Below are 14,368 nucleotides of genomic sequence, written 5' to 3'. Positions count from 1 at the left end.
CTCAAGAAAAAAAGAGCCCAAATCAATAAAATCAGAAAAGAAAAAGGAGAAGTTACAATTGACACAACAGAAGTACAAAGGATTGTAAGAGACCACTATGAAAACTATACCCCAAGAAAATAAACAACCTAGAAGAAATGGACAAACTCCTAGAAATGTATATTCCCCAAGATGGAATCAGGAAGAAACAGAAAACATGAACTGACCAACTACCAGTACTGAAATTGAATCAGTAACAAGAGAACTCCCAACAAACAAATGTCCAGGACCAGATCGGACAACTGGACAGCCACATGAGAAAGATTAAAAGTGGACCAATTTCTCACACCATATTCAAAAAGGCCTCAAAATGGATTCAGGAATTAAACGTTTAAGACCTGAAATCTTAAAACTTCTCAAATAAGACATAAGAAGCTTGCTCTTTGATATTGGTCTTAGCAATATTTTTTATATCCGTCTCCTCAGGCAAGGGAAACAAAAGCAAAAATAAACAAATGGGACTATATCAAACTAAAATGCTTTGCACAGTGAAGGAAAATGTCAATAAGATCAAAAAGCAACCTATTTTGAACAAGAGAAGATATTTGCAAATGATACATCTTATAAGGGATTAATACCCAAAATATACAAAGAACGCATACAACTCAACACTAAAAAAACAAATAACCTCATTAAAATTGGGCAGAAGACCTGAAAAGACATTTTTCCAAAGAAGACATAGATAGCCAAGGGACACATGAAAAGATGCTCAATATCACTAGTCATCAAGGAAATGCAAATCAAAACCACGAGCTATCACCTCACAACTGTAAGAATGGCTATCACCAAAAAGTCTACAAATAACAAATCAATATATAGATTTAATTTAATCTCTCTAAACATTTCAAGATTTTTTTTTGTGGGACTTGACAAGTGTTTGCCAAAACTGGTAAATTTATCGCAAAACTGCCTATTCATCCGGCAGAAAATAAAATTTTATTTCTCTTTTGTACTATATAAAAATTAAAGATATATTAAAATTTTATTTATAAAAAGTAATAATATTTATTCTTTTTTAAAAAGCTGTAGACTAATATTTAGGGCTGGGAGAGACCTTTATCAAACAGGAAATACAGAAGTAAAAAAAGAAAAGATTAACAAATTTGGCCCTATAAACACAAAAGATTTCATGTGGCAAAAAAAGATTTTTAATATCTATAGAAAAATTGTAGACCTAGAAAAGGTATCTTTTGATATACATAAATAAAGGACTAATATCTAAACACTCAATAAGCCCTTATAAATTACAAAGAAGTGGTCAAATACCATGAAAAGGGAATTTCAGAAGGACAGATCCAAATGATCAACAAACATGAAAAGATGCTCAAATATATGAGTTTTTAGAAGAAACAAATTAAAAAATATTAACATCAATTTATACCCATCAGAGTGGCAAAAATGAAAAGAGAAGCAACACATTGTTGGTAGAGGTGTGGGGAAAAGATTAATTTTACACACATGAAAAAGGAAATATTATCATGCCAACTTAAAATATGTATATACAGATTTATTGAAAGCCATTTGCTGACTATAACTGCTAATAAATTTTATATGAATAAAATTATAAATATATACTTATGATTGATCATTAGAAAACCAACATTTAAAAATAATGCAGAAAATTCATTAGGATACAATATTTTAACCTACTTTACCAAGCCTTTGATCAAAACCTATAACAAAAATACAAGCTTCAAAAGATAAATCCCATCTTTTTATGTACTGATTAAGATTGTGAGCTCAAAACCTAAACACACCACTACAACCAGGAGTCCTGCGTTGGTTTAACCTCTTGAAATATCAATCTCCTCATCAGTAAATGTTGATAAGCATAGAAATAAATTTTAGCAATCTTTTTTATTGCCTGACAACCAGAAAGAGAGAATGAGGCCTGAATGAGTGCATACTGAATAAGCAAAGTGTGAAAAGTCAGAAATGAACTATTCCCTCCTTTCAGCTCCATCAGTATCATACATCTTTGATTTTGAGGAAGATTGAAACATTATTCTTACATGAATAGATACGCAATATCATGAGGTCTTAGGGTAAGATAGGACTTTTTCCATTCTAAAAATCTATGCAATAATTCATCTGCCTCACCAACTGTAGCGATCTTATTTTTATCTGACCACAACTCCAAAGATGACAGCACAACAGTAATTTTAAATTGGGCAAACATCTAAAAACAGAAGAGATAAAGACACAAAAAATTAATTTTTATGTTATTTTATAACAACCAAGAAATTAATTCAATGTTTTGACAAATCCACACTCAATTTATATGGATAACTTAATTATTCAGAAATGACATGTCAAGTTAGTGCAAATTATAATTTCAAAACTGAATTTTCCTAAATTTTCCTAACTAGTATGAAAGGAAAATACTTACCGAATTTACAAGGCCAATAATTTCGATGACTTTGTTTGTTACTATCATGCTATCAGAGCCCAGGAAATCATACTGAAAAACAGAATTAATTTAAAATTTAAATATAATTTGTCACCTAATATGTTTGAGATTTACTCTCCATCTACTCTCTGAGGTTGAGGCTGCTTTGGGGTTCTTTAGAACACTTCAAAATAAGACAACAACAAATAAAAAATGAATATAAATTAGATCACTCATACATGCTGGTGGGCATGTAAAACCATATAGCCACTCTGGAAAATACTTGGGCAGCTTCTTTCAAATCAAATAATGGACATACTATATGACCTAGCAATTGCACCTCTGGGCATTTATCCCAAAGAAATAAAAAATGATGCGCACAAAGACCCATACATGACTGGAAACACATGTCCTTCAATGGTTAACAGGTTAAACAAACTGTGGTAAACTCATGCCATGGAATGCTATTCAGTAATAAAAAGTAACTGAACTGTTGATATATGGAACAGTTTGGATAAACCTCACAAAAACTATACTCAGTATAAAAATATCTCAAATATACATACTACATGATAACATTTATGCAATATTCCTGAAATCATAGAGATGGAGAATTGATTAGTGATTGCCAGAGGTTAAGAAGTGTACAGAAGAGGGGAGGAATGGGTGTGACGTTGAACGGATAACAAAAAAGTCTTGTGGTGCTGGTACTGTTGAGTGCCTTGATCACTGGTGGCTACGAAAGACTACTATCACACGAAACCACATACAGACACAGACACACACACACACAGACACACACACACACACACACAGATGAGTGTATATATAACCTGAAATCTGAATAAGCTCTGAGGGATGTACCAACGTCAAATTCCGTATCTATAAAATAAATCTCTAAAGTACACTATCCCTTGGATATTCCACAGGGCCATCAAATTAAACACATTCAAAACTACACTCATTATCCTCCCTCAAAAATATGCTCCCACTGAGACTTCCACTACTTTAGTGAATGGTATTATCATCTATGACCTCCCACATTTTTTATACTACATGTTCATGACAGCAAAACTTTTTCTGTTTGGGCACTGCTCTATCCCCAGTAAACAGAACAATAAATTTATTAAGCACCTGGATGGCAGGTGATGCTTAATAAATTTATTAAATGAATGAATAAATCAAATCAATTCACAAGTTCTTCTAATTAAGCCTCATTAGTAACTTTTAAAATTGCCATTTTCTGTCTATTCCTAACACTATTAATTTATAAAATTCCACCTTGATTACTGGAATAGTCTCTTAAATGCTTTCTCTTTCTCCAATTTCCCACAAGCATTCCAGTTCATACGCTAATACAAAAATGATTCTAAGATGAAAACATGAACATGTCTCTACCCTGCTTAAACTCTTTCATTGACTCTCTATGACGTTTAGGATAAAATTCAAATATCATCTCAATTCTTCAATTCATTCCTTTTCCTTTCCCTTCTTCAACCCTGTGTATTAATCATACTAAACTTGGAGTTATCTGAAAAGAAGAGTCTCTCGTATTTTCATGTGTCCTTGCAAAGAAATCTCTCACGCTAACTCTTCCCTGGCCCCATCCTCTCCCCACTGCCCAAACTAACCAAACCAGAACACAACCCCCAACCATCTCCTATCAGGTTCTCACACTCCAATTCCCCTGCCTTAATCATCCAAGGGCAAGGTACCAAACAACTTGAAACAACCTCTATTCCCAAAACCCACTAAAATTTTGCAAACGAGCCAATCCTAAACCTGTTTACCTGGCCTTGCTGTTCTCTTCCCATGGAAACCACAATAAAGGCCCCCGCCATGTTTTCGCATCTCTCCCTCTGTCTCCTGCCCTACTCGGGTGCTTCCCCACAGGGCATGATGTGTATGCCCTTTCCCCTGGGAACTGGGAATAACAAGCTATCTTTCCTATAGCAGTCATCTCCTGATCTGTGGTCAGCATACCTAAATAATAACAAAACCTACATTTTAAAACACCTACGTACATGCTCTTAAGAGTACGCCAAGTTACAGCTGTGTATCTCCATGTCTTTCTCCACTAAAGCACTGAGTTTTTATAGTACCATAAGCTTCCCTCAATCTGGCACTGAATTCACTAGGCTAAAATTGTGGAGTTAAAATTTGTGAAGTGATTGAAGACAGTATCACTACATTTTTTTACATGCCCAACACCTAGTAACACAGATGTCATAGCTGGCTCAATGTCTGATTTATTAAAGAACATGTAAATATGTATAAGAACATAAAAAAGAGATGTGTAATCAGCATCATACGGCTGGCAAATCTGGCAGTTAGGACAAGAAGCTTTTAAAACAACTCTCAAAATTTGCAACATAATCCCGAAACAAAATAATTTTCATAATCCAAAATATTCCCTGGAAATTTAGTCATCTTTACTACAAATATCTCAACTTCTATTAAATCTTCCCTTTGCCCCTTTTCCCTAACACTCTAATAAATCAAGTGTTTTAATAGCCGCCTCCAAATCTCTCCTGTCTCTGACCCCCAGCTCTGGCTTCCTGACAAGTTCTGCAATCCTAGCAGAACTGGTAACAAAGGATGAGTCATATCCTCTGTGGTATTCCACAGATGTGACAATCAAATGCTTATCTTCAGAACAAAACCCGGACAGTACATTTTTATCCCTGTTTTCTCAAATCTCTGAAATATAGAAGAAATAAAACCAAACTTGATTGAGTATAAAATAAGTTATCACCTCAAGGGTCTAAAGTTCAGAGGTCCTCAAACTGTTCGTGGGAATCAGGGATCTAGAGGTGCATTTAGATGAGACTCAAACAGTTGCACCATTAAAAACCACTTTAAAAAAATCCTGACACTTTTGTAAGCAGTTGTCACAAATAGTCAGGCTTTCATCATTTTAGTGCCAACAAATACTTTACAGGGCAAAACATTCTCTAGACTACATGCTGCTCTTCAAGTACCTTAAAACAAGAATTAAAAGCTTAAAGAATTTCACTTAAAAAAATCACCATTAGAAATGTTTATGGATTGAGAGAGGCCCTAAAGATATTAAGTGTCAGCAAAAAAAAAAAAAAAATCAATTTTATATGCAGGTTTGTTATGTAAAGAGTTCAAATAAAACATTTTGGATAGAACTCATGTAATTTTGAATATTTGGTTTTTCAGACGGAAAATTTCTCCACTTTTCTACGACATGCGAGTAAGAAGACTGGATCTTTAAGTTTCTTTCTAGCCAAGGATAAACATACATTCATATCAAATGTTTAAAACCAAAGAAAAAGCAAAACACATACCAAAACTTTGTCCACCACGATATGCATTTCTAAATAAAGAGGAATTAAATCTGAAACAGTTGATTCTGGCTAGAAAAAAGAATAACAGCATTTAAAAACTTAAACACTTTTACAAATTGTTTATTCTGAACTTTTAAATATTTTTCCACCTTTATTGAGGCATAGTTGAAAAGTAAATGTATATACATTTAAGTTATAAGACTTGATGTTTTGATATATGTATACAATGTGAAGTAACTGCTACAATCAAGCTAATTAATATATCCACTCTCATATAGCTACCATTTTTTTCTCTGTGTGTGTGTGTATGTGTGTGGTGAGAACACATAAGACCAACGCTCTCAGAAAACTTCAAGTTTACAATACAATACTTTTAACAATAGTCCCATTGGTATTTATTAAATCTCCAGAATTTATTCATCTTGCAAAGTTCAAACTTTATACTCTTTGACCAGCATTTCCCGATTTCTCTGTCTGCAGCCCCAGGCAAACACCACTGTACTCTCTGTATCTATGGGTCTGACTGTTTTAGATTCCACATAAAAGTGAGTAGTTGCAGTATTTGTCTTTCTGTGTCTGGCTTATTTCACTAGTATAATGTCCTCAAGGTTCATCCATATTGCCACAAATGTCAGGATTCTCTTCTTTTTTAAGGCTGAATATTATTCCACTCTGTATATACATATATATGTATATAACAATTTATGTATCCATTCATCCATCAGCAAATACTTAGATTCCTTCCATATTTTGGCTCTTGTAAATAATGGTTCAATGAACACAGAAGTGCATATATATTTTCGAGTTACTATATTTGTTTTCTTCTAAGAATTTTATGATTTCAGGTCTTACATTCGAGTCTTTAATCCATTTTGAGTTAATTTTTGTGTATGGTGTAAAATAATGATGTTTATTATTTTGCATGTGCCTGTCCAGTTTTCCCAATATCATTTATTGAAAAGTCTACATTTTCCCACTGAATAGTCTTGGTTCCTTTGTCATACATTAATTGACCATATATGCGTGGGTTTATTTCTGGGTTCTCAATTCTGTTCCACTGATCTATGTGTCCCTTTTTATGCCAATATGATACTATTTTAAGTACTATAGCTTAGTAATATAGCTTGAAATCAGAGAGTCGGAAGCCTCCAGCTTTGTTTTCTTATTCAAGATTCTTTCATCTATTTGGTGTGTGTTTGTGGTTCCATACAAATTTAAGTATTATCTTATTTCTTTGAAAAATGCCAATGGAATTTGGATAGGGATTGCACTGAATATGTAGATTGCTCTGAGTAGTATGGAAATTTTAACAATCCTGACTCAATCTATGAGCATGGAATATACTCCCATTTATTTGGGTCTTCTTCAGTTTCTTTGATAAATGTCTTGCAGTTTTCAATACAGAAGAGGTCTTTCACTTCCTTGGTTAAATTCATTCCTAGTTATTTTTGATGCATTGTAATGGGATTGTTTCCTTTATTTCTCTTTCAGATCATTTCTTATTGGTGTATAGAAACACAACAGATTTCTGTGCATGAGTTTTGTATCCTGCAAATTTACTGAATTAGTTTAGTAGTTTCTAACACTTTTTTATGGAGTGATTAGTGTTCTATATATAATATCATGTCATCTGCAAATAGTGATAATTGATAATTTTACTTCTTCCCTTCCAATCTGAATGCATTTCATTTCTTTTTCTTGCCTCATTACTATGGCTATGACTTCCAATTCTAAGCTGAATAAAAGTGATGAGAGTGGGCATCTTTGACATATTCCTGACCTTAAAGTCATGCTTCATACGTTATTAATCTCCTTATATTTGTTAAGATTGTTTTGTGGCCTAACACGATCTCTCCTGGAAAATGTTCCATGTGCACTTCAGAAGAATTTGTATCCTGTTGCTTTTAAATGGAATATTCTGTACATATCTGTTAAGTGCATCTGTCCAATGTGTTATTTAAGCCAATGTTTCCTTATTGATACAAAAAACAGTAATTGTGAGGGGAGGAGAGAACAAATGCAGTTTTTTTTAATGCATTTGAAATTAAGATTTCAGCAACTTAAAACAATAACGTATATGTAGACTGCTGTACAGAAACCTCACGATGACCACAAACCAAAAATCTATAATAGATATACACACACAAAAAAGAAAAAGGAATCCAAACATAACACATAAAGATAGTCATCAAATCACAAGAGAAGGGAACAAAAGAAGGCAGGGGTGAAAAAGACCTACAAAAACATATTCAAAACAATGAACAGAAGTGACAATGAGAAAATACATATCAGTAATTACCTTAAATGTAAATGGACTAAGTTCTTCAACCAAAAGATATAGGCCAAATGGATGCAAAAACAAGACCCATATATATGCTGCCTACAAGGGACTCACTTCAGATCTAGAGACACATACAAACTTAAAGTGAAGGAATGGGAAAACATATTCCACAAGTGGGAATCAAAAGAAAACCAGAGTAGCAATATTTATATCAGATAAAATTGACTTTAAAATAAAGACTGTTACAAGGGGCAAAGAAGGACACTATATAGTAATTAAGGGATACATCCAAGAAGAAGATATAACAGTTGTAAATATATGTGAACCTATCATAGGTGGACCTCAATATAAGGCAAATATTAACAGAAATAAAAGGAGAAATCAACAGTAACACATTAGTAGGGGACTTTAACATCCCACTTACATCAAAGGACAGATCACCCAGACAGAAAAACAGTAAGTAAACACAGGCCTTAAATAATACAATAGACCTAATGGACTTAATTGATATTTATAGAGCATTCCATCTGAAAGCAGCAGAATATACTTTGTTTTCCAGTGCACACGGAACATTCTCCAGGATAGATCACATGCTAGGCCATAAAACAAGCCTCAGTACATTCAAGAAAACTGAAATCATATCAAGCATCTTTTCCAACCACAATGCTATGAGACTAGGAATCAACTACAAGAAAAAAACTGAAAAACAACAACACATGGAGGCTAAACAACATGCTACTAAGCAACCAATGGATCACTGAAGAAATCAAAGAGGAAATCAAAACACACCTAGAGACAAATGAAAATGAATATACAACAATCCAAAACTTATGGGACACAGCAAAAGCAGTTCTAACATGAAAATTTATAGCAATAAAGCTTGTCTCAGGAAACAAAAACTCTCAAATAAACAACCTAACCTCATACCTAAAGGAACTAGAGAAAGAAGAACAAATAAAATACAAAGTTACTAGAAGGAAACAAATCATAAAATCAGAGCAGAAATAAATGAAATAGAGACTTAAAAAAACAACAGAAAAGATCAATGAAACTAGGAGCTAGTTCTTTGAAAAGATAAACAAAATTGATAAACCTTTAGCTAGACTCATCAAGAAAAAAGGAAGAGGGCTCAAATCAATAAAATCAGAAATGAAAGAGGAGAAGTTATAACCGACATCACAGGAATACAAAGGGGCATAAGAGACTACTACAAGAAACTATACACCAACAAAATGGACAACCTAGAAGAAATGGACAAATTGTTAGAAAGGTACAACCTCTCAAGACTGAACCAGAAATAGAAAATATGAACAGACAAATTACCAGTACTAAAATTGAATCAGTAATTTAAAACTATCAACAATCAAAAGTCCAGGACCAGATAGCTTCACAGGTGAATTCTACCAAACATTTAGGAAAGAGTTAATATCTCTCCTTCTGAAACTACTGAAAGCAATTGCAGAGGAAGGAACACTTTCAAAATCATCCTATGAGCCACCGACACCTGATACCAAAACCAGACAAAGATACCACAAAAAAAGAAAGTTGTGGGCCAATATCACTGATAAACAAACATAGATGCAAAACTCCTTAACAGAATATCAGCAAACTGATTCCAACAATACATTAAGAGAATAAATCCACGGAAGCTGAGAAACGGAGTCTTTTTTTTAATGCCTAGCTAAATTCTGAGGGTTTTTGTCTATTTTTTTAAACTGACAGAATACAGAGAGAACATGTATTGGGAACAATACTGCCATATACTTCTTGTATAAACTATGCACATTCACGCCACTTTTACTTGGCACAAAAATCTTCCCTTTCATAATTACTTTTATGAGAACCAAAACACGCAGTTATACAGAGTGAACAATTTACATGGTCATGCACGACAATCCTGCTTATGACATTTTAATCATTTCTGTAATTTAATTAATGATGATTCCCTGGTTACAAATGCAGCGTTTATAAAATACTGGCTTAATTGAATAATTTCCAGGAATATAGAGCCAAAAGCAAGAAATAAGTTTTTAAAGTTTATACTGAATATACAGTAATTTTTAGAAAGTTATAAGTATGCAACAAACAAAATAAAAATTAAAAATTAAATGGATCATAAAAAGTAAATGATAGATTGCTGCAAGGAGGAAAAGGTAACACATGGTTCAAAGGAATTTGTAACGTTAAGAAAAGGTGAGAATGTTCTTACAGAAAAGGTATTAGCTACAGCTACATTATTGGTTAATAAATCTTTTTTTAAATAAATTAAATAAAAGCAATAGCTGCCTTGAAAGAGTAATAAAGCATATACAACTCACTTTTTCATTTATAAAAACAGTATAGTCCATTGGGTTTTGTTCTGTGTCTTGGTTATTTTCAGTAAGAAATGGAAATTCATTTTCATTCCGTAATTTATAAAGAAGGTGCTGAAATTCAACTGCAGATTCCAGAGGCTCAATTCCATAAGAAACATTTTCAAATTGCAAAATTCCTCTGTAGAATTAAGGATAAAATTTAAGTGCTTTTAATCAGGTCTACATTATAAAATTCTGACAGAATTCCAAATAAAGAAGGAGGAAGAGGGAGAAAGAGAAGAGAAGGGGTGGGAAGAGTAGGAGAAGAAAAATATAGAATATTTTTGAGCTCAGTATTTTAACCCAAACTCTTCATGCTTTGGAGGTGACTCTGAAGAGACAAAAAAGTATCTTCCCCAATCCACAAACTGCCTGTTTAATTTTCTTTATAGTTATAAATGCAACAGAATTATGTAATCAGTTGCCAGGTGTGCAAGTATACAGCATTCCTGAGATCAAGTCAGTCCCCTGCTCTCCAAGCCAGTGATTTAATGAAAGCAATACCAAACAGAAATCTGGACAAATTTCTCTCTGGTTGGCACTGATTTTGAAAAATGATTACATTGCTTGTATAACAAAAGGATACGTAATGAGAAATTTTATTCATAAAATAAAATTTAGCAGAAATTATAAAAAGGTTATTTATTACTTTTATGTACATAGTCTCAATAAGAAATTAAAAGCAAGGTTTTAAAGAATAAACAGCTTTTATAACTATTCTTCCATGAATACAAGTAACAGTTCAAGTGATAGTCCCTAAAAAACCAAATTTCAGAATTCCATGTAAAAAGCACTGAGAAATATTTGTTTGTGAAACAAAGATCCAACACTACAAAATGAAGGTGAAGAATTTCCTGGCAGATGGAAACCTCTCCAAGCACTAAGGAGGAAACCCTACAATTCTACAGAGTTTAAGATAGTGATATTACTAGAAAAAAATGTATGTGCTATAATAATATGTATTTATATAGAAGTTGCTTCCTCTCTCTGAAGATGATTTTCCTTGTGACGAGGCATGCTTTGTTTATTTATCTTTACATCTCCAGACACTAGGCCAGTAGGTGGTACATGGTAGATATCAAAAATATTCTACTTGTTGAAAAGATAAGCTACCCTGAACTTAGCTCCTCCAACTTGTTGTAGTCAAACACATTTGTCATTTCTGTAGTAAAGAAAAAACAAGACGGGGAGCAAGTTCACCAGGAAATCTAAACCTTCAAGGAAGTCAGACATGTCTCTGGTCAGCGGGGAAAGTGAGGAGAAATAAGAGAAGAAACATGTTCAGACGAAGATACCACTGAAGAATCTCCACATGAGAATCCTCTTCCAGCTCCATATTTGTATAAGCTAACAAATTCACTACAGCCAAATATTGTAACTGTGGTGTTTGCACATCAACAACAAAAATACATAACCTCAGTCCAGAGCATGTGCTAAGTGCGACAACAGAATTCAGATATCCTTCAATATATCCTTGGTAGTAGCATTGAGTCTAGGGGGAAAAAAAGTAAAGTGGTTACCTAGGAAATGACAAAACTTTCTAATGATTTCTCTTTATACTTAATAGAACTTTCTAAATATTTTTCACAGGCTGTACAGTTTATAACAGTATGAATAAGGTGACATTCAGAAAAAAGTCTCCCCATATTTGCCACTTTCACCATAGTAAGTACTCCTGTCAGATCAATACTTGGAATTATTATTTTACACCCTGCTTCCAAAATGTTTTCCCATTTTTTAGGTAAAATTATTTTCCAGTGTATAAATTTAGGTCATCAATTAAAAGACGAAGATTTTGACTCTAGATTTTCTTTAAAATCTGATATTCTGCTAAAAAGAAACATCTAAAATTTAAGGGCACAGAAAGATTGAAGAGCTAGAAAAAGATATACCACACCAACACAAACCAAAAGGATGATTCTGAAGCTATACTAATACAGGAAATGTAGGCTTTAAGGCAAAAAGCATTACTAGACATAAAGAGGGACGTTTCATAATGATAAGAGTTTCAATTAACCAGCAAGATACAAATATTCCATATTTGTAATAACATAGCTTCAAAATATATAAAGCCAAAATTTTAAGAATAATAAAATAAAGAAATAGATAATCATACTAAAAGATTTTTAAGCATACGTTACTGTCAGTAACTGATAAATCTAGCATTCAGAATCTACAGAAGATTTGAACAGAATGTTAACCTAATATAGGTAGAACACTACACTTAAAAACTATATAATACATTTTCTTTTCAAAGAACATGTAACATTTACAAAGATGAAACTATATTCTGGGCCATGAAACACAACAACAAATTTTAAAGGCCTGAAATCACACAAAGTTCTGACCACAGTACAATTAACACAGAGACAGCAACTACCATCACAGACAAAAAAGGATAATTTCCAAGATTCAATAGTGTTAAAAATTTCAGTAGGAATCAATATAAGATTTCCTATTAACACACTGCTTTATGCTAAGAGGAGGAAGTAGGAACAAGAAAAGTAAACTAATGGTCCTTTCCTATAGAAATGAAGTTACATATTTCAATAATTCAACAAATTTTTATTAAACGCTATGTGCCAGGAATATTTCTAGGCACTAGAGATGCATCATTGAATAAAAAAAAGCTCTGCCCTAATGAAAATCCTATTGCACTGAGGAAACAGAAAATAAATAGATAAAATATATAGTACATCATCTATTGATAACCACTATGGAGCAAAACAAAACAGGTAAGCAAAACAAAACAAGGTTAAGAGTGCAATTTAAAATAGGGGTCAAGGACTAATAGGGTGGTTTTGAGCAAAGGCTTGAAGGAAATGAGGGAGAAAAACGTGAGTATTTTGGGAAAAAGCAAACATCTGGATCAGAGAAAACAGAAAGTGCAAAGTTCTTGAAAGGAGAACATGTCTGGCTTCTTTGAAGAACAGCAAGAAAATCAATGTGGCTGGAACAGAAAGAGCAAGGCAGAGAATAACAGAAGCAAGGTCAGAGAGTAATGAGGACCAGGCTGTGCCAAGCCTGCAGGATACTGAAATGACTGTGATTTTCACTTCATGAACAACAAGTCCCACAGAGGCTTCTGAGCAGAGAAGTGACATTATCTGATGAGGTTTTAGTAGGACTGACCTGGTTGCCTGGTTGCCATGTTGAGAACTAACCGAGGGGATGGGCAAGGTATGGAAGCATGGAAGTTATTCAGGAAGTTATGGCAATAATCTAAACTAGATATGATGTTTACTTGGAAAACAGTGGTATCAATGAGAGAGACAGAGGAAGACAGTGGGTTCTGAATATATAATTTGAAATGTAGAGTCCATAGGATTTATTGATGGAAGGATAGGGGGTTAAAAAAAAAGAAAAGAATTTCAATCTGTGATTTTGTGTTCAATAATATTTGTGTTTGCTTCTATTATTATTTAATTTATATTCATTTATTCAACAAAATATTAACTAATTAAATTGTACCTATGTTCTTGGCAGAGTGGAAGGTGCTAAGTCAATCTACCTTGTCTTTAATTTACTAAGCTTCAAAAAAGCCAAATAATGGGTGAAACAAAGCTTACGTGGATTACTTAAACATATTCCCTGTGAGTGGAGTCTTCTGTATTAGGAAAGCATTTATTCAATGCAAAAAGTTTTTAAAAAATTGTAAAATATAAAACTTAAATCTTACCCGAATATCTGAAGAATAAGAATTCATAGATCCTTGATTATACAAATAAACCATGAAATTATCTGCTAAAAAAAATCTGAATATAAAAAAGTGACAGAATTTTAAAAGTTATTCTTTTTGAAACATATAAGGCAGCAGTCAGCAAAATTAACACTCTTAAGCCAAATCTGACATACCTTTGTATTTGTAAATAACATTTTATTGGAACACAGCCACACCCATTCACTTATGTATGGCTTATGGCAGCTTTCATGCTACAACAGCAGAGCTGAGTCATTCTGACAGAGGCAGTATGGCCCTCAAAGCCTAAAA

The 14,368-nt window shown here is 33.2% G+C and overlaps 1 protein-coding gene across 1 annotated transcript in view; it reads right to left on the bottom strand.

The window, feature by feature from the left end:
* ADAM32 (ADAM metallopeptidase domain 32) overlaps window positions 1–14,368 on the bottom strand; it is a 79,157-nt gene that overhangs the window by 54,056 nt on the left and 10,733 nt on the right. The window contains exons 5-10 of the mRNA XM_045518873.2: window positions 14,057–14,132; window positions 11,793–11,869; window positions 10,342–10,516; window positions 5,743–5,811; window positions 2,429–2,500; window positions 2,052–2,218 (exon numbers count right to left, since the gene is read on the bottom strand). Coding sequence (XP_045374829.2) covers window positions 2,052–2,218; window positions 2,429–2,500; window positions 5,743–5,811; window positions 10,342–10,516; window positions 11,793–11,869; window positions 14,057–14,132 — 636 coding nt within the window. The remainder of the gene's footprint in view (window positions 1–2,051; window positions 2,219–2,428; window positions 2,501–5,742; window positions 5,812–10,341; window positions 10,517–11,792; window positions 11,870–14,056; window positions 14,133–14,368) is intronic.

Source organism: Camelus bactrianus, chromosome 26 (genome assembly GCF_048773025.1).
Source record: "Camelus bactrianus isolate YW-2024 breed Bactrian camel chromosome 26, ASM4877302v1, whole genome shotgun sequence".
Classification (NCBI taxonomy): Eukaryota; Metazoa; Chordata; class Mammalia; order Artiodactyla; family Camelidae; genus Camelus; species Camelus bactrianus.
Note: the sequence above shows the minus strand (reverse complement) of the source record. Positions and strands in the feature narration are given on the sequence as shown.